Raw genomic sequence first — 27,481 nt, forward strand, 5'->3', positions numbered from 1 at the left:
TAGTGTAATCAGCACATCACTCGCAGTTCTTTTTATTTCTTTTGCTGCCGGTGAGCCGGACACTTGTCAGTCATTTTCCACAGAAGCGCAGAGTGAACAGACCTCCTTTGGTTTCGGTCAGATTGCTGCATCAGCTGAAAAGTTTGCAGACTGTGGTTAAATCCTGCTGATTTTTTCAAAGAACCAAACCGCCAAAATAGGAATTAATATTTCATGGGAAAGCTTTCAGTTTCATTTTAATTCAGTGGTATTTCCCGTTTACAATGCCCAATAATGTTAAACAACAGTGGTGACGGGTGGGAGAGCATCCTATGTGTCATTTGTATTGTAAGAAAAACAAAATTACATAAAACACAAAGCAAAATATATTAAAAAAATAACACTCGATGATAATACTACATTTCAGAGTTCATGATGATAATAATATCAGGACCCTTGTGTCTTTTTACAAAATAAGCTTCAGGATGGGAAACATCCGTCTGTCCAAAAGCAACAATTATATTAATATCATATTATTAAAAAGCTTCATTATACAGTTCAGTAATACTGCTTCATCAGTTATAATGTGCAAGAAATAAAATGTTCAGAGAGAAGATTGTGCCGAGCAGCTGTGTGTTTGTGCTATTTCAAATGGAAACCCCCCCCGATCTTATCATCAGTCAGGCTGAACACACAAAGGAATAGGAACACACACACAAAAGCTATTTTTGGTTTTAAAGCCAGTAAATAAAAGCAAGTAAATCAAATAACTTTGGAGTTATTTAAATGTTTTCTTTCCTGTTTTAATAAAGCTACGCTTTTCCCTCTGCTTCCAGTATTTGTGCTAAGCTAGGCTAAACATGTCCAGCAAATGGAGGTGATCCACCTTCAGATCAGAGTCTGGATAAGACGGAGTCTTAGAAGATGAACCAGAACATAATCCTGAATTAGGAGTATTGGAGCTCCCATGGACCCTCTGCAGCGCCCAATGCTGTGCAAATCCAGTCTGTGTGTGCAACATCTACAACCCCCCCCACCCACCCCAAAAAGAAAAAATATATATATAAAATTAAAAAAATTTAAAAAGAATATACAATGTATGGTTAGATGCTTTACAAGAAGGAGAAGCTGTGCCAAAAAAAAAAAAAAAGTCTCAGGATTTTGGCTTCGTACAAGGTCACGGGCCTCTTCTCCTGTCTCCTGTCACTGTAATCCAGTGATGTGCAGACACTACTGAGGGGGACGGAGCCAGATTCCCACCAATCTGTAAGAAGAATAATTGCTGGGCTCAGATTTTTCAAATTACGGTGGTCACTGTCTCAGATTAGGCGATTGCGGGGTCATAAAATCCTGCATTTTCTTGCCTGAGAGACATAACGGTCGACATTTTGCTCTATGACCAATCACGTTCATCTCTCACAACAACAGGAAGGCGGCGCCATATAGAAACTTCCTGGAAAAGAATGTAAACAGACAACAGCAACCAAAGTGTTATGCGTGACTCTGTCCCCCCGCTCTGCTTCACATAGCTCTCCATTAGCCTTGATAACCCTTTTCTATTTGGCACCCCATCACTACAGGTCGCTGAATTTCACTGATGCTTCACGGTCTCTGGTCACTACTTCTACTCTCTTTCTGTATAAACACCTGTTGAGAGCAAAGCAGATTCAGGCCGTGGGTCCTCCAACCTTACGCAGCTGGTACCGCTCACTACAGGAGGCCAAAATAATCCAAACAACTCTGATAACATCACTATCATGTTTAGTTATAAACAGCTTAGTGGCATTCTGCGCTTCTACTGGTCAACATCAAAGAAGTGGAAGAACCAAAGTCACAGCACTGGTTTTCGCCCATTATGACGTACCCTTTTTGTGTTCTGACCAGAGTCGACACCCTCCGTCATCTGACTGGGCCGCAATTGTACTGATAGTGAGAAGTCTAAGCTCAGGATAAAGTCTCACTAAGCTTCAAACTGTGTTCAGTCGGTGGCCTGTTCCTCCATCTTCAAAGAACCGAAATGCTGAGAACCCCCCCCCCCAAAAGCACAGAAATGCTTTCATCATCTAGTGCAGTGAGTCTCAATATTTTCACCCATGACTCCACCCCAGTTATTATTAATTTCTGTCAATTATTAACCAAAAAAGGGAGGAAATTTCATTTTGTGTTCATCCTCCGCATAGAAATCTCTTCTCATCTTCAGATCAGATTTCTCTTCCCGATGTCCCTCCTGCAGTGACTCCATGGCCCAACACTGAGATTAAACCAATCAAACCCTGAGTCCATGTGTAAATGAACCCAATCACATGATGACTCCACCCACCAACCAGCAGCTGAGCAGTCACCTATTTGTCTGTCATCGCTGTCAACCAATCAGCCCGTGAGCTCAACAGGAAGCTCTCGGCTGCACAGCACCTCCCACTGTCGAGCGAGGAGCGAGATCAGCCTCTCTCTGCTGTCGGCTCCCGGGACAAAAATGCACCACTGCACCTCGCCCTCTGCACCCCTGCTGGCCACACCTCCTCTGGGATTAGCTTCATTGCAGCTGACAGCAAAGTGGTCCATGGTGAGGTGGCAGAGGAGGTCGGGGCCGGGCAGGTCGTCAAACACGAGAGTCAGAGCCTGGGGGTACGTCTGGTAGCCCAGCAGCACCCGGTCCAGGTCGCGGATCCTCCGGGCCTCACGCAGCTGGTACCGCTCCCTGCAGAGATTGCAACCGTCAGTAACGTCCAGTTATACTTATTTCTATTAAGGAAAAAAAACAACTCATTAACTAGTGCTTTAAACATGCATTTCCAATGTATACTGAGCCTGGGAACAGTCTATTTTCACATCAAAGTAAACATGTGAGGTTACTGAAACTAAGAGGCTTCTATCCACGGTGTGGAGAACACAACAGGAAAGTGATGCTGGTGGTGGACTTACAACTTAAAATGGAGCGTGCAGACTGTAAAACATATTTAAAAGAATATGTGAGAATAAAAAGAACCAAAACAACAAAGGGCCAGTAAAATGTGGGATCGGGATCAGCGGGAACTGTCGGACTGAAACCTAAACAATCAAAAAGAGCCAGTATGTTACAGTTTCCTGTTCCTCTTGACAGTTTCTGAATTGATGCTTCTCCTCTTTGGCTTCATTGAGCACAGACTTGAGCTGTGTGTTTTCCTTCAGTATTTCAGACTAAGCTGTCTGCACAGTACAATCTCAGCCGGTCTCTGTCTCCTCTTCTTCCTCTTTTTCTATTGCAGACGAGGACAAACAACGACTTTTTTTTCTTGCGGCAAACTTGTGACTCAGACCAAGTTTAGGGGCGACACAGAACACAGAATTGATTTTAATTTTCTAATACCTGTTGGACTTTCCTCCCCACTTTAAGGCCGTTGTCGTGCATAATTCTGCTCTATCATAACACCCCTGTATACAGGCTGTTTGAAAAGGTTTTATTTCTTTGTTCTCACCTGGATGGAGGTTCTTTAGCGAAGTCTGGCAGTGGATAGCTGACATAGTCTTCATCCAGCAGGAACACATCGGTGCTGGTTAGGATCAGAGTCCTGGGCTGGAGAACTGGAGACCGGGCAGAGCCTAAATCAGAAGAGGAGGTGCCTGAGAGTGCAGAGCCTTGGCTGGGTGGACTGCTGGGGATCTGGACCTGGTGGAAAATAATCATAATAAAAATAGAGAAAACCAAGAAGCTCAGAAATTGAAAACAGGAATTATAAAACCAGAAAAACAAGACTGGATTTGATTCTTTATCTAAAACATCAGTTTTCAGCAACAGCCAAACAGTCAAACAGCTTTAAGAGTTTATCACAATGTTACTGGAAGCCAAATTACTGTCATCCAAAATGCTCACAGTGTCATTATTACCACAGTAGCCCGTTCACACATTTAGCAGATACAGAGGAGTGTGAACATTAACTGGAAGTCACGTTTCTATCGACATGAACATCCAACGTTGCTTCTCTTTTATAGATCCTTTTATATTCACAAGCTCATAGTGGCTGCAATTATGTGCACACTGAGTTAGCCTGAGAAGATCCTGCTTCCGCTCCTGCATGCAACGTTTCTCTAAGAAGAAGTTCTTACCTGGAAGACCAGCAGGTACAGCAGGACGTTAAAGGAGCATGGGGAGGAGGACGCCACGCTTGCTGGAGTCTTCCTCTCTGCTACACTGAAGGTCAAATCTCCCATCTCCTCCTCACTGGGATAAATGAACTTCACCTTGCTGCTGTGGACCAGCTCGTAGTTCTGCATCTTACCTGCAGGGGGAGACAAATTTACATCTGTTACGATGATCATTGCTTCGTTGGTCTGTACAGATTTTATATTTGGTCAAAAATAATACATTACAAAAATAAACACTTAAATAGATGTTTTTCAACATTCTTGAGTTCTTCATTTTGTACAATAAAGAGTAATCTTTACTGAATATATTGAACTATGATGTTATCTATGAAGCAAACAAGAATAAGTCCCTTCACAGTGTCATGATATATAAAAGTCTAAAAAGTCAGAGAAAATCAAGATCCATACAGAGAGGAAGTGCTGTCTGTTAACAAGATGTGGGTTTTATACTTTAATATTATATATTCACTCTTACTAGGACAACAGATGGCACCGTTGCCCGAGTTACCTGTGCTTGTGTTGGTGAACTGCGAGTAGAAGTCCTGATCGGATGGCTCTGGAGGAGGAAGCTGCTGCTGCAGACTGAGAGCTGACATCAGCTCCTGCAGGAAAACGCTCGTGCCATAGCTGTCCCTGCTCAGACAGCACACCACATGATCTGCTGAGTGACCTACAGGAGGGAGAATCGATGGAAAGCTAAGAAAATCATACAGACATTATTTATTTATTTATTTATTTAAAAGCAATTCACTCTTAAAGGGGGCCCATCACATCTTTCCTTACTTTCTGTCATACAAATATACATACATAGATGGATGTGCATATTAAATATGGCCCAAAATGTAAAAGTTCAGGTTTCAAACTGCTTTTCCCCCCCCACTATTTCCTCATCACTCTTTGAAAAAAAAAAAAAGAAAATACTCAAGAATTTCCAAGTTAAAATCGCAGTTCATTCCTGGAAACTCATAACACTTTTTTTTTTTTCACAATTATTTAATTTTAATCTACCGGTAATAAATCGCCTATTTATAGGTGGAAAACCCATCACTATCATTTTCAAAGTTTGGGCGCCACTGACCAGCTGGCCCCAATCACTCTGCAGCAGGTTGACTATAGGAATGTGTCCCTACACATACAAAAACAGAACAAGCACTACTGACGCTCTCCCAGATGGTGGAACTGATGTGTGACTCAGGTTTGCTTGTAACAAAGTGGGTGTTAATGTATTTTTAGGCAGTTTTTTTTTTTTTTTGTTTTAATAAATGGTATTATTTATTATTTTCCTTTTAAAAAAAATTGCAGTTTCCTGTCTTTACGTGCACACACGCCTCCTGCCTTATCACCACAAATAAATTTCTATTTTATGAGAAAGTGCTGCGCGTTCAGTAAGAGGAGATAAATCTAATAGGACAGTACAAGTAAAAAAGCAAAGCTAATCTAGTTGAGTCCAAGAATAAAAATATAATGTTGGAATGTCATGAGAGAACAGGCGTAAAAGCACCCACCTACGACTCTGAAGTACTGATCAAACAGCCCAACGTTGACGGCCAGCAGATCAGAGAGTCTGATGGACATACAGCAGCACAGACATGTGTCTGGATCTCCAGAGTCTGATATGTCCAACACTGACAGAAACAGACAGAAAGAAAAAAGGAATCGAGATTTAACAAAAATGATCTCAGGGACACCACTCAGACATATTTTATAACTCAAACAATTGCAAAAAGCGCAATAATTCAGAAAAGAAATTTCAGGAATGACTCGACACAGTGATGGATAAACGTCCCGTTGACCGGGGACCAGTCACATGAGTAAATTTTACCTGAGTGATGACCCAGTGTAGTGGCCGAATCCTCCAACAGGAAGTAGATTGAATCAGTGGAGAGTAGCAGACAGCAGGTGAGTTCAGTCTCAGGAGATTTGTAGAGAATCACAGACAGCCACAGCACCTGTCTCACCTCCTCTGCCTCAGACTGATATAAGTGATATATATATTTTAAAAATGATTCATAGAATATAGAATAAAGATTTAAGACCTGTCCTAAAGTTTATTTATCTAACACAGTCACTGCAAACAGTAGTTATTAGAAAATTACTGTGTTCTGATTTGAGCTCTGTTTACAAGCAAAGTGATCACTCAGAGAGTGATTTCTTGTAATGCATATGCTTCAAAAAAAAGGGTTTCTTACCTGTGCTATATATCTGTGGAAGTAGGTGAGCAGCTGCTGCTCTCCCAGTCCAGCCATGAGCTTCAGACCCGGTGACAGACCAGGAATGAGGTGGGGAGAGGGTTGGTTCTCCTCCATGTGAAGACGGGAAGAGTCCCAGCTGTGAAAGAAAAGGAAAAGACAAAAAGAAAAACATTTCAGTCCATAAATATCTGGACAATGACACAGCTCTTCGTGGTTTTCCTCTGTCAACCACATCAAGGTGTGGTTGAAATGCAGACTTTCCGCTTTAATACAATTTTATTACTCTAGACTTGATGCTAATATTTAAAGGCTGTACCTGCTGGAGCCATGTGACTGCTTGGTATTGGTACAACAGCACTGGTCTCTGGATCTATAACGACCTGAGGACACAACAACAGAGCTGTAATACTTGGAAAAGAAACCAGAAGAGGTCAAACAAAATGAAAAAAATAGAGTCTGGTCTTCACCTTGTGAGAACTCACCTTGCTGTGAACAGAGCCTGGAGGGCCGGGGCAGGGCCACCACCTTCAGCCCCTCCAGAGCAGACCTTCGTTGGCTCAGCAACCCCAGAAAGGAGCTCTTGTTCTGGACCAGAGGAAAGCACACCAGCAGCCTGTGATCACCCAGCAGCAGCTCCACAGTGTGACTCCTCCTAGTGGACACAATACGATGATGGAAAAAAAGAGATTCACACAGATTTAAAGAAAGAAAATCAAGGAAAAAAATGTTTTGTTTATTGCCGTTTATTTTTATTTATAGTATTTATACAAAAGATTCAACTTAAAGAGTTTCAAATTAGGTTATGGAATAAATAAATAGTAGAGATTCATGATTTTAAATCTGGAGGAATCACATTAAATTGAATGTGATTAATTTGTAAAGCAATCTACTGATTAGACACGACATAACCACAATTAATCATAATATAAAAACCATCAATGTAGCCATCATTTCAAATACAAAGATATTTTTTGTAGATATGGTCAGAGTTGGCTTAAAGAAACTCTTTATTAAATAAATCATTGCTGTGTTGTGGTTTTATGACACTAAAAACCACATATTCCAGTTATATACATTTATACAGTTATGTAAACGCTCCAACAGGCATAATGGTTAATAATGACCAACAGCTTTTTCTTGTCCCTGAACTTCACATCATCTTTTTTTCCTCAGGTGCTGAAATATATTCAGATTTCTTTGCTTTGTTCTAATAATTTTATATAAACTAATGAAATTATCGATTTAGAACATAAACATACATGTCAGAGTTCAAGTCTAGAGTTACACCATCCACTCACACCATCTTTACCTCTGGGGATGTTGTGGGTCCGAGCAGGATGCATTGCTGACTTTGTCCCCGACCTGAGCATCTCTCTCTCTGGGGTGAAGCACCACAGAGCCGAGGGGTACACGGACTAGCCTACAAAAGGAGGAGGAGAGATGACGAAGGCCAGCATTGGGCTTCTCTATTCCTGACAGCTCTCTGAAGTCCATCTTCAGCACCCACAGTTGTCGGTGGGTGAGGAAGAGCAGAGAGGGAAGGCTGGGCTCCTCAGATAAGATGTCTGAAAGGAGGAGATTAGTGTTGAGGGCAGATGACGAAGAAGAGGGCATGAAGAGGACGGGATAGCCTCCCTGCGCCCCTTGACTTTCCTCCAGCTCCCAGGAGTTGATGAGTGAGCGGGGAAGGAGTTGACGAGTGTTGGAGAGCTCTGGGTCAACCTGGAAGAAAGAAGGCATGTTCCTGTTTCTAAATATGACTTATGGTAAGTTAATAAAATAAACTCTCAGCTCTATTTTTATCTTTAAAAATGCAATCAAAGAATCTGAAATGGATAAAATGCAATACAAATACAAATATTCAAAACCACTGACTGCATCTGAATATTAAACTGAGGCGGCTTATGTGTCGCTCTCTGACCTGAAGCAGCACCGTGAGCTCAGATCTAATATGCTGAAGCTCCTCAACCTCAGAGAAGATGTAGAACCAACGGGCTGGTTTTTCTTGCAGTCCAAAAGCAAGACAGGAGTCTGGGAGCTCAGCTTGGGAAGAGAGTGACAGCTGGGAGTACGGGAGCAGGAGGTCCACCTGGAGGCTGAACAGCACTTCCTCCAAAGGCAGACTCAGATCTTGGTCTACAGACAGGAAAACAAAACACACATCTTAATATTTTATTCAATATTACAGCACTACACATCATGCATTTGCAGTGTTCTCTCAAAGGTTTAACACATAAAGATATGCCATATAATAAAAAAATAAAAATCCTTATATTTAAGAAGCCAAACCATCCAGTGTTTACAATTTGCAAATTAAACCTTGTGAGATTTTTTTTAATATCTTTCTCATCAGATTGGGTTGGAAACCAACAGTGACATCAAAATCTAGTTAGTCTCAGTTAATGTATAACAGAAGTGTTGTAGAAGTTAACTAGATTTCTTCTAAATCGAATTTGTGCGTCAGATGGAGATAAAAATGACAAAACAGCTTCCAAGTTTGCTCCAGTCTGCATGTAGACTGTGTGCTTACCCATGTTCTGATTGGCCCTTGTGAAATCATGTGATGAGCACAGCAGGCCCAACAGTTGGTCCGCAAGCACCAGGCATGCCACCTTCTGCTTCACCTCCTCCTCCTCCACCTGAACACAGTAGCACCACAGAACCCGGTGGACCTGGACCTCTTCCTGTTTCTCTTCACTCTGCTCCTCCTGATGGCCACCAGGCTCCTTTGTAGTAGGAGCAGGGAGCGACATGAAGGAGGGGCCGACCAGCTCCTCCACAGAATCATCCAGACTCATCTCAAAGTAGCCATCAGTGGACCCTAGACTGGAGTCATAAACACAGAATGAGCTAAAAGTCATCTTCAGGTCTTTTAAGTTATGAATTTCTTCCGTGTTTATAAGTTGATTATCTAAAATGATCTGTCTGTTGTTATAAATATGCATCCAAAGGATCATTTCTCTAATAACTTTTAAAAACAGCTGGAATATAACACTGATCTGATGAATTATAGAGGATTTCACACACAGTAAAGAAATTTTAGAATCTCAGAAACCTTTTGACTCTGCAGATTCAGTGGGAATCTCTGGAATCCTCAAATTCAGTAACAGAATATATCTGGTTTAAATACCTGGGGCTGCCCACTTCAGTGCCCTCTACATGAGACTGAACTTCTCTGGATTCAGAGCTCTTCTCTTCCTCCCTCTCCTGCTCCTTGTCTTCCCCCTCCTTCTTCAACTTCTGCTGCCTCAGGGTGGAGCTGAGATGCTGCGTAAGCTGGGTGATGAAGTCCTTGTTGGAGGAGGAAAGGGAAAGCAGGTGAGAAGGAAGCAGAGGACACCAGGCAGCACTGCACGAGGAGCAACTGGCCTCAACGGGTCTGGATGAGGAAGAGGAGCAGACACAACTGGAGGGGGGAGAGAGGAGAAACAGATGTGTTTTTATTGCTTTTGTTTAATACAAGATAAAAATGTCAGCTCATAAATACTGTTACCACAGCTTGGTTTAGCTCATCCTGCTTATGTGTTAACTGTGAGATAAATACAAGCTCACTGAAAACACTCTTATCACCAAAAAGAGGATGATGGTTACGCCCCTTACCCACAAGTCACGGGTCACAAACCTGTTTAATATTGTGCTGTTGCTGAAATATGAATTCAGGGAGCATATTTACAATCCCCAATTCCCAACGGCTTCAGGAGTGTGTTGGCAGGTCTATCTAAATGGTGAATGGACTGGTTCTACTCTCCTTGAGAACTCAAAGCACTTTAAAACCACATATCTCTAATCATATTTCAAGTAATTATCATCATAGTAAAAATGTAGGTAAGTGTGCTTTTTACTTTTTCTTATTGTATGTGTAATTAGCGTGGCATTTTGTCCAGGGCTCTGATTGGAGGAGCCAGAGACACTCACCCTGGACTGAGCCAATAATGTCATCTCAAGCACTATAGAAGTAAGACTGGAGGATAGCCTTATTTCCCCTCTCAGTTTATTTTTTTAATCAGGCCTGACTGGTGAATGAATATACAGGGAGTGCAGAATTATTAGGCAAATGAGTATTTTGTCCACATCATCCTCTTCATGCATGTTGTCTTACTCCAAGCTGTATAGGCTCGAAAGCCTACTACCAATTAAGCATATTAGGTGATGTGCATCTCTGTAATGAGAAGGGGTGTGGTCTAATGACATCAACACCCTATATCAGGTGTGCATAATTATTAGGCAACTTCCTTTCCTTTGGCAAAATGGGTCAAAAGAAGGACTTGACAGGCTCAGAAAAGTCAAAAATAGTGAGATATCTTGCAGAGGGATGCAGCAGTCTCAAAATTGCAAAGCTTCTGAAGCGTGATCATCGAACAATCAAGCGTTTCATTCAAAATAGTCAACAGGGTCGCAAGCAGCGTGTGGAAAAAACCAAGGCGCAAAATAACTGCCCATGAACTGAGAAAAGTCAAGCGTGCACCTGCCAAGATGCCACTTGCCACCAGTTTGGCCATATTTCAGAGCTGCAACATCACTGGAGTGCCCAAAAGCACAAGGTGTGCAATACTCAGAGACATGGCCAAGGTAAGAAAGGCTGAAAGACGACCACCACTGAACAAGACACACAAGCTGAAACGTCAAGACTGGGCCAAGAAATATCTCAAGACTGATTTTTCTAAGGTTTTATGGACTGATGAAATGAGAGTGAGTCTTGATGGGCCAGATGGATGGGCCCGTGGCTGGATTGGTAAAGGGCAGAGAGCTCCAGTCCGACTCAGACGCCAGCAAGGTGGAGGTGGAGTACTGGTTTGGGCTGGTATCATCAAAGATGAGCTTGTGGGGCCTTTTCGGGTTGAGGATGGAGTCAAGCTCAACTCCCAGTCCTACTGCCAGTTTCTGGAAGACACCTTCTTCAAGCAGTGGTACAGGAAGAAGTCTGCATCCTTCAAGAAAAACATGATTTTCATGCAGGACAATGCTCCATCACACGCGTCCAAGTACTCCACAGCGTGGCTGGCAAGAAAGGGTATAAAAGAAGAAAAACTAATGACATGGCCACCTTGTTCACCTGATCTGAACCCCATTGAGAACCTGTGGTCCATCATCAAATGTGAGATTTACAAGGAGGGAAAACAGTACACCTCTCTGAACAGTGTCTGGGAGGCTGTGGTTGCTGCTGCACGCAATGTTGATGGTGAACAGATCAAAACACTGACAGAATCCATGGATGGCAGGCTTTTGAGTGTCCTTGCAAAGAAAGGTGGCTATATTGGTCGCTGATTTGTTTTTGTTTTGTTTTTGAATGTCAGAAATGTATATTTGTGAATGTGGAGATGTTATATTGGTTTCACTGGTAAAAATAAATAATTGAAATGGGTATATATTTGTTTTTTGTTAAGTTGCCTAATAATTATGCACAGTAATAGTCACCTGCACACACAGATATCCCCCTAAAATAGCTAAAACTAAAAACAAACTAAAAACTACTTCCAAAAACATTCAGCTTTGATATTAATGAGTTTTTTGGGTTCATTGAGAACATGGTTGTTGTTCAATAATAAAATTATTCCTCAAAAATACAACTTGCCTAATAATTCTGCACTCCCTGTATAGATGCACATTTTTGTTGGTTTGTTTTTTAATGTAAAGCTTTGCTTCTATCCCAACTCATTTACACAGGAACATCCAAATATGAACAGAAAACCAAGATTGGCAAGACTGCTGTCGTTGAATAGTGAGACTTTTACAAAGACTTATTCACTCACATTTCTGCTGTTGAATTATTGTCACTGAAACTCAATAACCTCCGTATATATTAGATGTTAAAGCCAATTTTAATTTTAAATGTTATGGTAACAGCACTATTATCTGATACTGACCATACAGTAGCAGAAGCAGAAGTAGTAACAGTAGTAATGCTTGTAGAAGCCCCAGAGTGAGTGTGTTCAGACAAACTGACAACCGGCTGTTGCATCTGAAAACACAAAGACACACAACAATAAAGATCAGCTGACTCTAAACAAGATCTACCTCCACCTGAACACCTCACATGCAGTCTTGTGCTTTCACCTGTCCAAGGTGATAATATCATAAGAATTTTACTGTGTTCCTTTGATGTGTTTGCATTCTTTAAAATTAGCAGCAACCCTCAAACATTTTGCACAAACATATCAGGAAGATTTTAAAGTAATACATGTAATTTAAGATCATTTATAATTAAGTAATCAATACTACCCCTCCCATCTAATCAAACACTTCCCCTTCTAACTAATATCCTATTGGTGTGATGGTAACAGACCCCTCCCATTTCCGATGCTTGTGTGTGTTTAACCTGTGCAGAGTCAGCAGACGGGAGGTGTGTGTTGGTGCTAAAGCTTGCAGAGGAAGGTGTAGGATCCACAGGAGGGGGAACACTGGGGGGGACTGGGGCTTCTTCTCTGTTCGTCACATCTGAAACAGGAAAGCAAACACATCAGCGATGCTGGGGGGTGAAATCATTGGCAGGTGTGATACCCTTGGTTTGAGGGTATCACATCTTGGTTAAAAGCTAAATCATTTAAATTTAAGTACATAAACTTCTAGTAACAAATGGAATTACGTTCCACAAAATAATAGCCATGAATAAGGATCAGCAAACATGCTTAAATGTTTAGGTTTGAAAGATTAGCATCCACATCTTGTAAAAAGGTGGTTAGTGAACAGGTGTCACAGGAACTACAGCAAAACATTAATGTCAGCAGTGGTATTATCAAGCTATAACCTCTGGGGCTGAAAAATGAAGCCAATCCAGAAACTGTAAAAACTGCAGTTTCTCTAACAGCAACATGAGGCTGGCTCCATAACTGAGTCAATCCTTATAGACTCCCATGTTATAATGGTCAAATTCTATTGAACTCCACCTCCTTCATAACCACTATATTATCTATCTATTGATCTATATCGATATATATACACATATACACACACACACACATATGTATGTATGTATGTATGTATATAATGTCCACCAGCTGTTTATTTGTCCCTTCAATGAAGATGATGCCTCCATTCCTGATGTAACATGGAAACAGATGATACCAGCAGTAAGTCTGGAATCAGGCTTTTTTTAATGGTTTTTGTTGTGAGATATAGCAAGATTTTATTTAAGAATTAAAAAGAGTGAAAATTAAGTGTTATGAGAGCTGTTAATTTCCAAGTCTGAGCTGGAGGAAAGGCTTTACAGTTTGGTTCAGAGAGACTTGTCTTTATTTAGAAAGCGTCTCCAAACCAGAGGACAGAAAGCTGTTAGAGCAGTTTATGAGCTTTACATTGTGTGCAGTTTCATCACTGTTCCACTTAGCCGCGTTTTATGTATGTGGCTAGAGACGCATGACTGACAGAAAAGTTCAGGATATCCTCAACAGAAATGAGCTTTACTGACTCATCCACTTATATCTGACTTAGCTTAAAGAGTAAAAAGTAGCGGAGACCCGGCATATTGTCAGCTGAGGTAAACAGCAGATGGACAGCCTACACTCACTACAGGTGAACTGCAGCCTGAGTTTTGAGGTGACTCCGGGGTAAAAACATAAAATACCAGAAAACATTTTTGCACACCCATGTCTTTTTATTATTCCTGATTTATTTAGTACGTGGTCCCTCATTTATCACGGGAGTTACATTCTAAAAATAACCCGCGATAGGTGAAATCCGCAAAGTAGCCAAGTTTAATTTTTTTCAATTATTATAGATGTTTTAAGGCTGTAAAACCCCTCACTACACACTTTAAACACTTTTCTCAGACAGGCATCAACATTTTCACACTATTCTCTCTTGTTTAAAAACTCTCAAAGTTCAAACCTTCGTAGAAAAATAAGTCCAGTATTATAGAATGAAACCAAAGGCACCCGCAGGTGACGACGTTTCGTCAACATTGTTGTGTTTGTTGGGGAGAAAACTTACATACATACAGTACAGCACTTCAGAGTCACACTGCTAGCGATCGAAGATTTGTGTAAATTTGACAAGCTGGACGCATCCTGTACTGACAGGAGACACGGCACGAGATTGATTGACAATGGTCTACAGCCAATCAGGACGGAGAACACAATGCGCTGTAAAAAAAAAAACAAAAAACCACACATGCGAAATTGCACACAAAAAAGTCTGCGAAACAGCGAGGCCGCGAAAGGTGAACCGTGTTATAGCGAGGGACCACTGTACTTATATTCAATTATTTATTCATTTTATATTTTTTAACTCTTTACTGACTGAAGCATGTTTGTCCTATCACAGCCACCGTAGCTAGGATTATGCACTTTAATTAGGAGGGGCATTAAATCAGAATTCAGTTGACTGCAATCTGATATCTGCTAGTGATCTAGCAGTGAGATTTTACACACTGTAATAAAATGCAACAATTGCTTTTAGGCATGAATTCAACATCATATCTGCTTTGTAGGAAACTCAAGGATGCCGTAAAAAGAAATTTCTAAAACTCAACTCAAACGTATTCATTTCACAATAACTTAACTAGTTTGTTGATCAACGCCCAATTTATAAATGATTTAGAAGTAGTACTGAACCATCTGGCTGTTGTCCTTTATTAGAAACAAAAACAAACACCCCCCTCCCTCAGCATGGCACAGCCTGATACATACATGATTACCTTTGCTGGGGCAGGCAGCCTGCTGGGCCGAAGAGGTAGAAGAGGAAGAGGAGGAGGACGTGACAGCAGCAGGAGGAGCGAAAGAAGAGGGAGAGCAGGTGGATGGGAGAGGAGAGGAGGCCGGGAGAGGGGAGGGGGAGGAGGAGGAGAGGAGAGGAGGTACAGCAGCAGAAAGCCTGGTCTCCTCACTGATCTGACGGGAGGACAGAGAGGGGGGAAGCCTTCAGAGATCAGCAGTCATCTACACATCACATCACAACTCTACGACCAGCAGCTCCGTCAGCTGCAGAGCAACAAATGACCTTTTTTTTTTTTTAAAGCTCTAAAGACAATCTCTGATGATATATAAACAAAAAACATAAAAACCAAACTATCTGTAGCAGTCTGGTGCCACTGTATAACAGTGAAGTTAATGAGCTAAATCTGTGTGCCTATAGTTTAAACAACTGACAGGTTTTGTAGCTTTAACTCTTTCTTCTATAAAGAGTTTTAAGGGTTATTCCTATTAGGCTTCCAAGGGTTCAACAGTTAACAAACTACAGTGAATATTCTGTGTGCCTCTCTTTTATTTGCTATTTTGTTCCTATAGACAGGCTTTGTAAATGTGAAGAGATATTAAAATATTTGGGTTCCCAGTCAATGACTTTTAAACATTGTCATTTAAACAGGAATCAGCTTAATATTTTTACAATTTCTTAAGTGGTGTCAAGATACATGTATGAGGACTTAGGGCATATATCAGTCATGCACACAGAGTCAGTTATGACCCTTTGCTAAGCCTATTGCATGTTTTAGAATTAGTGTTAGTAAAATACTCCGGACTCTATTATGGCTTTGTTTAAATGAGACGAGATGCATTATTATTATTACATGTATTTCATGAATAATAAACGAGTTGTAATTTGGCTAAAGTTTGGTCAGTGTTTGTAGCCTGTGTGAGAAACCTTTGAAGCTTCGCAGGCCGTTATGAGTAAAGACTACTTTGGAGGCTAAATATCCAAACAGCAACCCTAAGTCATTTAGAAAGTCCTTACCTGACCTGAATTTGTTAAACTTGTTACCTTCCTTCCTGTGATACATACATGTCCTGATGCACTACGCAAAAGCTGCTTAAACACAGATTTAGCTCATAAATCAGTTATGTTGCAGTGTGTTAGTTTTTATCTCCACACTGAACGATTTATTTATATTTGATGCATTTTGAATAATTCTGCTGCTGATGTGCAATATGTGTTCAATCAGAAAATGTTAGCATGAAGGTGGTGTCCAACTGCAATTCCTTATTTACCAAGAAAACTACACAGCGCCTTACACTGAATAATTAACATTAGTACCTAATAAAACCTCTGCTAAACTTTCAAGCCTTCAGGAGCCGTTAGTAAATAATACGATGTCAGAAAAACTATGTTAGTTACATCTAACTGGTGGGTTTGTACACGTCATGATTATTGATTGAGCTACAATCAGGTTAAAGTTATGAAACAACTACAGCAGGTTTCGGGGTTAATTTATCTAAAAGATAGGATGATACAGTTCAACTAACAAAGGCACAGTCTGACTTCAATTTCAATTTTTTTTATTTATACAGCACCAAATCACAACAGCAGTCGCCTCAAGGCGCTTTGTATTGTAAGGCAGACCCTACAATAATAACTTCAAGAATCTGTCACATATGACTGACATCAGTGCACAACATCAGTTTGGTTCCTCTCACAGTGTTCAAGTACACCAATCAGCCATACATTAAACCCACAGACAGGTAAAGATAATTACCTTGTTACAATGAAATTCTGAGTCATTCATAACAATCAGAGATACACTCAAATGTTGTTGCAGTCCAGGCACGACCCCCTAAGGTAAAGTGACCGCCCCGTCAAAGGGAAGGGGAAGAGCAAGCCTGACTCACAGGTCCCAACCCCTCAATGCATCGGACCCAAAGGATCTGCTGCCAGACACTACAGGACAAACCCAGAGGTCCCATATACAGACAGAACAACAAGTGTCACAATAACCTCGTAATGATGAGGGAAATGTCAGTAATGCCCATGTGATGATATTACTTTTTCCCATGATTTATACAGTTATGTAAAATACTAATAAACACAAAATCAATAAAAATACAGATATTACTTCTCAGAATTGTTTTGGGGGCGTGGGAGGGACCTACATGATTATAAGCAGGTAGTTTTAATGTTGTGGCTGATCAGTGTGCAACTGCTTTCAGCTTTCTAACATAGATTTGTTCATTGTTTTAGACTGAATAATTTTAGACAATAATAATATGTACTGTGAAAATTTTATCATGTTTCACCACGAACTTACATGAATGCTGCTAGTTTAACTACACAAACTGACACTAAGCCCTTCGGTGGGCCTTAGGGTGACAGAGTCTACCTTCTTGTCGTTGCCGCTCATGCGATCTTTGGCTTCTTTGGCTTTCTGAATGGCTTTCAACACTTCCACAGTGTCCAGCTCCTTTTCCGTCGTCGCATTACAGTCCAGGCAAACCTAAAAACATAGAAAGAAATAAAGGATTAACACAAAGATAAAAACGTGGAGAACAGAAAGACAAGCACTGTGGTGAAGTGGATGATGCAAGTGTCCCTTCTGACTGTAAGAGCAGTCAGAAAGGAGTGGAGAAAAAAAAGTTGTGTTTGCCGAAACAGTAATAGCATAGGAGGAATAATATTGTGTGGTAGGTTTTGGTTGCACACCTCTGCTGCACGATCCCCAAACTGGGCCAGGACTTTGGTTCTGTAGTCTGGGATGATGCATATGGGGTTACTGGACAGGTTGAGTTTCTCCAGACAGGGCAGAGAGCCGATGTTCCTGATTTCCTCCAACTAGAAAAATACAAACACATGGTGAAAACATGACGCTGCAAACCTCAGCCAAGGCTGCACACCCCACCTGAATCAAAATCTTTGGTCCAGACAGAACTTCGTTTATGATGTTTTTGGGGTTTTTTTAATATTAAGAGGACGTCTTTCAGTTTTTATTATTTCTACGTTACATTAATTCCTGGATCTAGTTCCAAAACTTTTAATCCTCTTAGTTGAACCCATATCCAGCTCTGGTAAAATGATCTATCCGCAAATCTATCCATTAATATTTCTATACACTGAAGCATGAAATAGTATTTTATAATTTATAAGTAATGTTGCTAAGAAAAGGGTGAAACAGTGGAATCATATAAACTCTTTGGAGGCGTTTACAAACCAAGGTGTTAACGAACTCTTGTAAATATCAAGATTTTTTATTTATTTATTTTTTTAAAGCTATGATCAGACTTATTGTTCGGAAGTACAGCAGGTTTATACTTCTTAAGGCAATTCTTCAAGAAAAGGATACCAACTGAGAAGGAAGAAGCCCTATATATTATGTAAAGTAGAATAAAATGTCAGGTTTAATCATTTCAATACTCGTTTACATCTTTTATATACATGTTTTTTGTTTTCTCTTAGTTTTTTAATACAATTTTTACACAGCAATGTTAAAAAAAAAAAAAAACTGAGGAGGAAATGTTAGATATGCCGTCTTGCAACAAACCATGAAAAGAGAAATGTTTTTGTATTCTCCCACATGGCCATCAGGGTGTCCTTGGTGTACTTACCTGTGCCAGTTGGTTGTGGCTTAAGTCCAGGCTGACCAGAGAATAGAGCTTGGTGAGACCGGTCAGTCGGTCCAGCTGGTTGCCAGCCAGGCTCAAGGTTTTGATGTTCCCCAGACGAGTGTGAGCTGCTTCCAGAACCCGGAGGTTGTTATAGGACAGATCCACGTGGACCAGATTGTACAGGTGCTGTGAACACAAGGAGGTCATTTCTGTTTACACATTTTTTTTGTAAAATAACACACATTTAACACCACTACATTGCTGCAGTGACATTTAAGACTATAGAAATTGTCCAATCATCCTGAAAATAACAACGTTGTTCATTTTATCAACTATAAAAATATTTTTGGATGTTTCAGGAATTATGCAGACGGTCATATGAGGCATGACCTGTCCTCATTCTTCATTCTGTCACATACCTGGAGGTTTTCCACTGAGGACAGCTGGTTGTAGCTCAGATCCAGAAACTCCACCTTAGGCATCAGTTTCTACAAGAGAAATAAACTCAGTGTGGGGATATGGGGCTCTGGCTGTGAGCACAGAAGCATCACAGAGCTGCTGCTTAAACCTTCTGTTTGCAAGTGACAGCTAATAAGCAGAAAGTTGGTTTGAAAGGAACGGCATTAAAAAAAACTGGGAAAAACTTCCCCATTACAAAATAAACAAGGATTGTTTTAAATAATGAAAAAATATGATGGTGAAATAAGCATGATATGTCCCCTTTAATAATTTGCACGCAAAACCGAGGAATATACAATCTTCCCATTGAACCTTTTGTGATTTCCTGTCTCTTTGGGGCTAAAAGAGGCCACCCAAACACATCAGATATCAATGGAAAGCCCAAGGTGTTCTCTATTTAATACGTCATGTCCATTACGGGGGACGTAAATGAATAGGCTGATTCTCAGGAGGATATAACTGTAACAGCTTGTTTCTGTGACTGAAAATAACAGAGGAGAGCTGTGAAAAAAAAAAAAACATCATTATGTAGTTTGGTGTTAGGTTTTGTCCATCAGTGTGTTACGATATCTGGGTGGAAATTTTCTGTTTGTTTTTTAAAAAACTATTTTTTCTTACAGCAGAAATCTCACATTATTATGTTGTTTAATTAAACAGACAAAAACTTACAATGTGTATCATCTGGTAATGTTATTATGTAACATTTTATCTGTTATGTGGTGTATTTTTCCATTATTTCACTGTGAGGAAAACAAACAAAAACTGCTTTTAAACATAATTACTGACTGAACTCTGGGTGAAGCTGCTGATGTTGCAGGTTTTGGCGGGTGTGTGTCTCACCACTGAGCTGTCGATGCTACTGATGCAGTTGTGACTCATGTCCAGCGTGGTGAGATTTCTCCACACAGGGATGACAGCGGTGACCGGACACCCAGACTCCACCCCCTCAGGCTCCCACTGCGAGAACTCACTCGCCTCTGGGACGAGGACAGACTGAGGCGTCACATAAATGAAACACACGTCAGTATCAGTATAGTGCAACACACAACAGTAATACTCAGACATGTACTGTATTTGATCTAAAAATGTACCATCATAGATTCGGTGGAGCGATGGATGCTCATCGTCACCAAGCTCGACCTCAGAGAGGACAAACCAAGAATCTGCTGAGAGCTGCACTCGGTGATCTGAAGAAAGACACAACAGTAACATTGTTAAAAGCTGAAGGACTTATCTTACCACTGATCATTTACATTTGGATAAACTTGAAAGAGTGATAAGGGATACTGCGTCAGCATCTCCTATTCTTTTTTCTGTTTGAACTCTGAAGTGAAATTCAGATTAAAATAAAATTATTTCAGATCAACAGCTGAGCTTTTTTTCCACAGTGGACACAAAGAAACAAATAAACAAGTTATTATTTTGTTTGTTATCTTTTTATGAGTTTTTATCTTCCAAGTAAAAAAGTACAATTTAGTTCGACATCAAATGACTCTAATAACAGGTATTTATAGGCATCAGCTCCACTCATAGGCAGCTGCAGGCTCTGCCAGCCTCGTCTTCATTAACTGGAGTCCCCGTACTGGACCTCACAATAATGTTTCTGCTGCTGGTGCCTTTGGAATCAATTTAACAAAATTCCCTATGGCTTGTTGTGAGATAGAGTCTATCCAAGAAGTGTATGCTTCAATTTTAGTGATTAAAATTCAAGTTTTATTCATCTGTTGCTTACAGTTGTTGTGTGCGTCGTTTATGGTAAAGCTTACCTTTTTTTTTTTTACTTGTATTTGGTCTGTGCAAGCGCAGCAAAAAGGACCCTCAAGCGCGCTACGTCCAGTCTCAAAATTTCAGCTCAAACATACCACTGGATGAAGCTTTTGACCCTCAAAACACGGAGCACCAACTCTTTTATGAGCACATTGCATTGTGTTTATAAAAATAATAAAAACAGCTTTATTTAATCATTTTCAACCTTAACACTAGCGTGACCAGTTCAATTCAGTCCAAGCAGCTCTTCTACCCTATGGCATGCATACTGTATGTCCTTGACTCTTAACCCTCCCAGCGTTCCCAGCAAATTTACAAAAACAAAATCAGTGATTTATATTTAGTAACAAAGAAAATCCGAGAAGAGCTTTCAGCAAATGTTCAAGCTTAGCAAACTTTGTCACACTGATTAGCAAAGCCAGTAAAGCTTTCGTCATTGTATCCACTAATAAATCACATTGTTACATAAAAACAGACAAAACACATTTCATGGACAGAGAGACAGTTACCTCTATTTGCAGCAGGGATTTGAAAACAGACAGGTCAAAGGGGAGACTCGCCTCCTGAATATTACTGGTTCCTACTGGACCTCTGGTACCAGAAATCTGAGAAACAAAGACAAAAACCAGTGAGAGCCTTCACCACCTCTGATGCTCAGAGGGAAACAACATGACAGGGATTTCTAGTGTATAAGTGGTGTATAACCTTGAGGTATCGCAGCCTGCAGGTGAAGTCGAGGATGTGTCCCAGGTCTGTTTTGGCATCTCCATTGCAGCAGGTTGGTTTGGCCATCCGCAGCTGCTGGGAGACGGAGAAGAGCTGCAGAGGACGGAGAGAAAACACCTCGCCGGCTTGCAGCAGCTGCTCACCTACAGCACACAAACAGACAGTGTGGCACTGCTCACTGTACAAACCAGGTGTGTCAAATTCATCTTTTCATTCTTTTCATTTTAAAACAAACAATAACAAAAAAGAGCTCCACAATTACTTAAATGTATAATAAACAACATGAACCATCTTTTTAAACATTTAGAAAAAAATCTTATATATTATCTTATTTTGCTTGAGTATACAGTTATTACATGTATATTACAATTTTAGAGTATTATGGAGCTACACACAGTTGTACTTTACTCTTTACTACGTATTGAAATCTAGAAATCGTTTTAACTTTCGATAAATGCTGAGTGGAATCCTGCAGTGGCATCCTCACACAGGAGTCAATATTTATGATTCAAACATTTTCAATAAAAACACTGCAAATACACTGTCTGCCTATTTGGACCCTAACATGTCACATGTAAGACACCCTTGGTCTACACACTTGTTATTTTCTTTGCAGGAAGCTTCAAACGGTTATTTACAAATCAGATGTTAACAAGACCTCTAAAGCAGGTCCACTGTGTCTGCTATCCTACCTTTATGGAACAACTCCTCTGCCAGCGCTGCAGTGATGCCATTGATTTCCTGGAAGAGCAAAAAAAATTATATTAACTTTAAAATAACTAACAGTTGTCGTTACTTCAACATGGAGCCATCACCTACAAATTAACTGAATTAACAACATTAGGTCGTGTTTGGACGATGACACAATAAGAAACACCTGAGATAAGATTTTATATAATCGTCGCTATTTTCATTAGTCTGTTACCAGACATAGTAGTTGTTTATCCTAATTGTTAACACTGTCACTGATGCACAGTGCTGGTAAATTGTTGCACTGTAAATGTTAGCCACCATCTGCCACCAGATGGAGCATTTTTGTTGACAAATACCTTAAATCTGTTAATCTAGCCCCGATCTTTTTGTTAACACTTTCATTGTTAGCTCTTTTTAAGGGGAAAGAATGAGATTACGGATACAAGCGGCGGAAACAGGCTTTCTCCGAAGGGTGGCTCGGCTCTTTTTTAGCATAGGGTGAGGAGTCCAGTCATTTGGGAAGGGCTCAGGGTAGAGCTGCTACTCCTCAGATTCTCTAACATCTGTTAGACGTCGTCTGTCTGAGTAACAGCAAATAGAAAATATTTCTACGCCCATTTTACATTCAAGCTTTTTATTATATTACTTTTAGATTCTGAATTACTGAATCACTTTTAATCACCTTTCAAAGTTTTTCAGTTTCTTAAAAGTTCGTCTTTATTGTAACTTCTCCCCTACCATCCTTGTATTTTACTAATATTTCTTTAATTCTGTTTCTTCTACTGTAAATTGACTTGATACCAATGTTGACACAGATGCAGATCATAGGTCACACTATATTGATTCCTGATCTATTTTCTATGTGGGGAAAAAAGGTCTTTGAAGTTTCTGAGTCTGAACACAAAGTGAAACGCTTGCATGTGACTGAGGTATGCAAAAACTCCACTGATATGAGTTTTACGTCACTGTTAAACAATGCAAAATGACAGAAAGATACGCCAGCAATGATCTATAAACAAAAAAAGCTTGGAGCCATGCAAATGCAACCGGTTTATGATTCCCATCACTATGGTTGATCATCATTTCTTTACTGATGCTTTCACAAAAGTTTTTTTTTTTAAACTTCAAATAACATTAACACAAATCAACCTCCAACCATGTTTTCAAAAAGTTTGCCTGCAGACACCTGGATCTGTCAGCTGTCTTCCTTTCAAACACATTACACTTCGATGTAACCGAACATTAAACAGAAGATACAGATTCCCACTATCATTCCAAACAAAGTTACCCGCTACAGTCACATGCTGTTCACTTCAAGTCACATGAGAGGTTTTCCTGTGTGTGCTTTGCCGTGCAGGCTTCTCAAACAGTGGCCTCTTTTTGTTAATCCATTATCGTCATAATGTGATCACTGTCTCTGTCATCACAAAGCCTCAAACCACTGTGTGTGTTATACAAGACTCATCTATCAAAGAAAATTAAGTCACAGAAATTATATAATACAAAGAAACAGAATGTAATAGTTATTCTTGATACATGGATTCAGTTTTATAAACTGTTCAGCCCAGCTCATTTACAGAGACCCCAGTGGTTTCCTTCAATGGGCAACTGGGCCATTCGTGTAGCATTGAGATTTTATCTACATCTAAATTTGTTGCATGATGAACTCGTGTGAAACTGTGACAAACCTAACAAAACCATCAGCTCTCTGCCTCCTGATGTTAACCTGTATAATCAGTCAGCTCAGTATGATGAGAAATGAGCCACAGAGTGAGAAATCCATGATCAGTTTTTTTTAGATGTTTTCACTCTTGGCTAAATTAAGGGCTTTGTTTTGCTGAACTCTGTATAAGGATCATATAAAACAGGCTAGCTATCAAATCTAACAAGGTGACAGTGAACTTTGGGATTAGTTTTCAACCAAGCCTAGACGTTGAGAAAAGACCAGTTAAAGATGGTTATTCAGTATTGTTTGCTGGGATGACGCTGTGGGATTAGAACATTACCGAGGGTAATGTCTTCATCCGTAAGAAGGCTGTAAAACTGACAATGACTCAGAGCTCGGGATGAAAGTTGCAGCCAAACTCATGACGTGATCAATTCTTACAAACACAGCATTCATTGTGCAAAACACTGTGACACGTACAAACATGATGTATTTTTTAGACTTTATCAGCACGTTTTGCAGCCCTTAAATGGAAGAATAATCCACTTCACCATGACTTTCCTTCATAAAAGCTACTAAATAATTTCTTTGTATTATTTAAGAGAGTCCAATAAAATACACTCAGTTCAAGTTCATCAAAAGGGCTCAGTATTTTTTATTTGAAACATTGTCTGTAATTTATTGCGATTGAGGTTAAATTGTTAATAATGTTTTAAACTTCATATATATTTTATACATGATTTACATCCTCACATACTGTTATTATGAGTCTTTTTTAAATACGATGTTGTAAATTGTTTAATCAGGCCTATAACTGATGGATGGTGTCTTGTGTTTACTGTGATGAACTGCTTTGACATTAATCTTAAATGAAGAGACTTTTTCTCAGGGGTGGGTGCCATGTGTTTGGGCTTATGTCACTTCAGGATAGTGTTTTGACACCTGTTTCTATAATGTTATACTGAAGCTTATACCTACTGATAGCTGTAATTGTGCTGATTGTTCGAAGGGAATGCTTTTACATTCAAGAGAGATAAAAAACTGTTTTACTGTGGTATTATACTGTAATTCTTTGGCTCTATAAATTTGAAATTCTCAAAATCAGGAGCATATTTGAGAGATGAACTGATGTAAATATGTTATGGTTAAAAATAAAAATGAGATATTACTGCTACTGCTTGTAGATTCTCTGTTTAAGAAAAAAAACTCTAAGCTGGAAAACTTAAGTGCAAAACATTTAACACAAAATAAGGTCAATCTAATCAAGACAGCAGGACAAAACTAAATAGTTCAATAGTTCAGTCTTGCTGTGTCAACAGTTAACGTTTTGTTTCAACACGAAGTCGTATGTTGAAATAGGAAGAAAAAAGATGTTTGACTGGTTTTGTCTGAAGAACCTGACTAGTCTGCACAGAGTCTTTATCTCAAAAGTGTCTAACAGATTTAAAATGAATGGGAACATCTAGATCTTATCAACCAGCATGACTCTCTGACCTCGTTTTCTTTGCTGTAGTGAAGACCTAACAGACCTCCACTCCAAACTGAGGTTATTCTAAATCATGAACTGCACACTTGTTTATAGGTTGTACTCACGTAGAGATGAAAATGTAGGAAGTTGGTGAGCGGTGTGGGCGTGGCTTGAGGAAACTGCTGGAGAAGAGTCTGCAGGTAGAGCTCCAGCTCCTTCTGCCGCCGCTCCACCAGACTCTTTGAGTTCTTTCCCAAGATCTTCTTAGGAGGAAGCAGTCGTCTATCAACCTTTTTCTCTGCCGTAAGCTTAAGAGGAAACAAACATCAGGAGTAAAACCAGGTTTGATTTTCATAATAAAACAATCCTGCAGCCAAGAAACAAATGTTTCCTAGGTGCAGAGAACATGAAAAGTTGTAGCTATTCTCCATTTTATATCATTGTAATTTGATAAGACTTATCAGAATGCCATTCAAACAAGAGAGAAATTGACATAAAAAAAAATTTGAGGAAATTGTTAGAGATATTTTTATGAACACAATTCATAGACAGTAAATTGTCCTATTAAAAGGAGAGAGAGAAACTACAACAAGTGCTAAAGGTAGTTAGCATTGTTGTCTCACAGCAAGAAGAGCCTGGAATCTAATCCACCATCAGGGGTTAGGTTAACTGGTGATTCTATATAGCTCATAAGTGTGAATGTGTCCATCTCTCTGTGTTAGCCCTGTGACTGTAGTTTACTAGATGATTCAGACTAAAAAACTGAACTGTCGATGGTGGCATAAGGCTGCTCACTGGCCCACTTTATTACCTTCTCATGGAGGTCGTAGAAATCACTATAGCGGTGCTTGACAGTCCACCTGTGCTGTCCATCCGTCACATCAATGATGTAGACCTGAAACATCAGGGAAGCGTATATTAAAATCTGTGACCCAGCAGAGGATTCCTGCATATAAAAATTTTTGATCTCCACCAAAGAGGTTTGGAATTTCTGCCAAAGGAAAATCACCAAGACTATAATAAAATATTCTTAACCAATTACATTTTAAGTGGGTTTAAATTCATGAAATTGTTAAAACATTTTACCAAATAACAGAAAATTCACAGCACACTTATACGTGTTTGCTTTTTTCCAGGATCAGATGAACCCAAATGTTTCCTGAAGCAAGAACTTCAACGTACAGCTGTTGTATTTAAAATGCAGTAAGGGTGGCTATGTGGTGACTCACTAGACAAAAAATGCCAGAAATCGTCAAATGTATCACACCTAAAACCAAATAAAAATGTATTGAACTAGGGGGACAGTTGACACTTAATTCAAGCATTCAGGCTCTTTGTGGATTAAAAGCGTCTCTTCAATTCAGAAAAACATGGCAAAAAAAATATTATGTGAACAAATCACTCTCCCATATTAAGCTCCATTCAGATGAAAACGTGTGGTGACATTACTTGTTTTTAAAGCTGAGTGACCTATATTAATAATCAATTCAAAATCTGGTGTTTTTTCTCTGTCCTGCTGTCTTGAGAAAGGATTTAACTTACAAGAGGCAACAGGAGCAAATCGGGTTATCAGCCACATTAAATAGCACAGAGCGTTACAACACACAGCCCACTGTCATACAAGAAAGGAACAGAAAAAGACTGAATCCGTAAAAGACTATCAGATTTACACATTCAAGAGGAAACACTGTAACCCAACCGAAACCGTGTGTGAAAATTAAGGCAGCAGTTAGCAGTTAGCCTGTGAGCTGCTCTTTCGGCTGCTTTTACCATGCTCTGAAGAATAAAGACATAAAGCTCGAATCCATCTCCATGTTAAGTCCAGTACAACACACCCACTGTCTGGGGAACTCAGAAATATTACTCGCTGTTTTTCCGATAGACCTGGAAGCCGGGAGAGCTACAAGCTAAGCTAACTGGTATTAAGCTAAAAAGAGCGGAGCGGAGCTTACAGTGTAGTTTTCCACCAACTCTGAGCCGACAACAGATACTTTTCTCTCCGAAACCTCCTCCGTAAACGGGACGGGCTCCATGCTGTGATCAACGAGAGCAGATTATCTATTACTGAGGAAAACGGTTGCTAAAGATGCATAGCGTTCCTTTTCAGTCAGCCGCCTCCTGCCGCCATGTTTGTTATGATGCTGAACGAAGCAGGTGACTGGCT

At 40.0% G+C, this 27,481-nt stretch overlaps 1 protein-coding gene and 1 long non-coding RNA gene across 3 annotated transcripts; one reads left to right on the forward strand and one right to left on the reverse strand.

Moving 5' to 3' along the window:
• nisch (nischarin) lies at positions 1–27,481 on the reverse strand. 2 transcript variants are annotated; one of them, XM_040004568.1, is made up of 28 exons: positions 27,270–27,481; positions 26,129–26,212; positions 25,443–25,625; positions 22,183–22,231; positions 21,470–21,633; positions 21,274–21,369; positions 20,089–20,184; positions 19,838–19,990; positions 18,958–19,026; positions 18,539–18,724; positions 17,640–17,768; positions 17,320–17,433; positions 14,926–15,118; positions 12,610–12,728; positions 12,158–12,252; positions 9,424–9,699; positions 8,824–9,119; positions 8,215–8,429; positions 7,603–8,015; positions 6,776–6,945; positions 6,610–6,673; positions 6,291–6,429; positions 5,924–6,074; positions 5,607–5,726; positions 4,610–4,771; positions 4,063–4,235; positions 3,435–3,625; positions 1–2,677 (listed from the first exon to the last, which is right to left on the reverse strand). In XM_040004568.1, the coding sequence occupies exons 1-28, from the start codon at positions 27,348–27,350 to the stop codon at positions 2,350–2,352; spliced, it is 4,509 nt and encodes a 1,502-aa protein (XP_039860502.1). In that variant the 5' UTR covers positions 27,351–27,481; the 3' UTR covers positions 1–2,349. The 2 variants fall into 2 exon arrangements, with proteins under 2 accessions (XP_039860502.1, XP_039860512.1); XM_040004578.1 differs by lacking the exons at positions 1–2,677; positions 3,435–3,625; positions 4,063–4,235; ... (9 more) ...; positions 9,424–9,699; positions 12,158–12,252 and having other exon boundaries at positions 12,609–12,728; positions 14,918–15,118; positions 27,270–27,477.
• LOC120716899 lies at positions 25,546–26,590 on the forward strand. Its single transcript, XR_005692053.1, has 2 exons — positions 25,546–25,659; positions 26,454–26,590. It is a non-coding gene; the product is annotated as an uncharacterized LOC120716899 (long non-coding RNA).

This window comes from Simochromis diagramma, unplaced genomic scaffold (genome assembly GCF_900408965.1).
Source record: "Simochromis diagramma unplaced genomic scaffold, fSimDia1.1 OVJJ01000320.1, whole genome shotgun sequence".
NCBI classification, from domain to species: Eukaryota; Metazoa; Chordata; class Actinopteri; order Cichliformes; family Cichlidae; genus Simochromis; species Simochromis diagramma.

Coding starts and splice junctions, on each gene's coding strand:
- nisch (XM_040004568.1), bottom strand. CDS start 27,350: ATGGAGCCCGTCCCGTTTACGGAGGAGGTTTCGGAGAGAAAAGTATCT. Junction 6,430..6,609: donor CAGTCACATGGCTCCAGCAG/GTACAGCCTTTA, acceptor TTTCTTTCACAG/CTGGGACTCTTCCCGTCTTC. Junction 2,678..3,434: donor GCTAAAGAACCTCCATCCAG/GTGAGAACAAAG, acceptor CAATCTCTGCAG/GGAGCGGTACCAGCTGCGTG.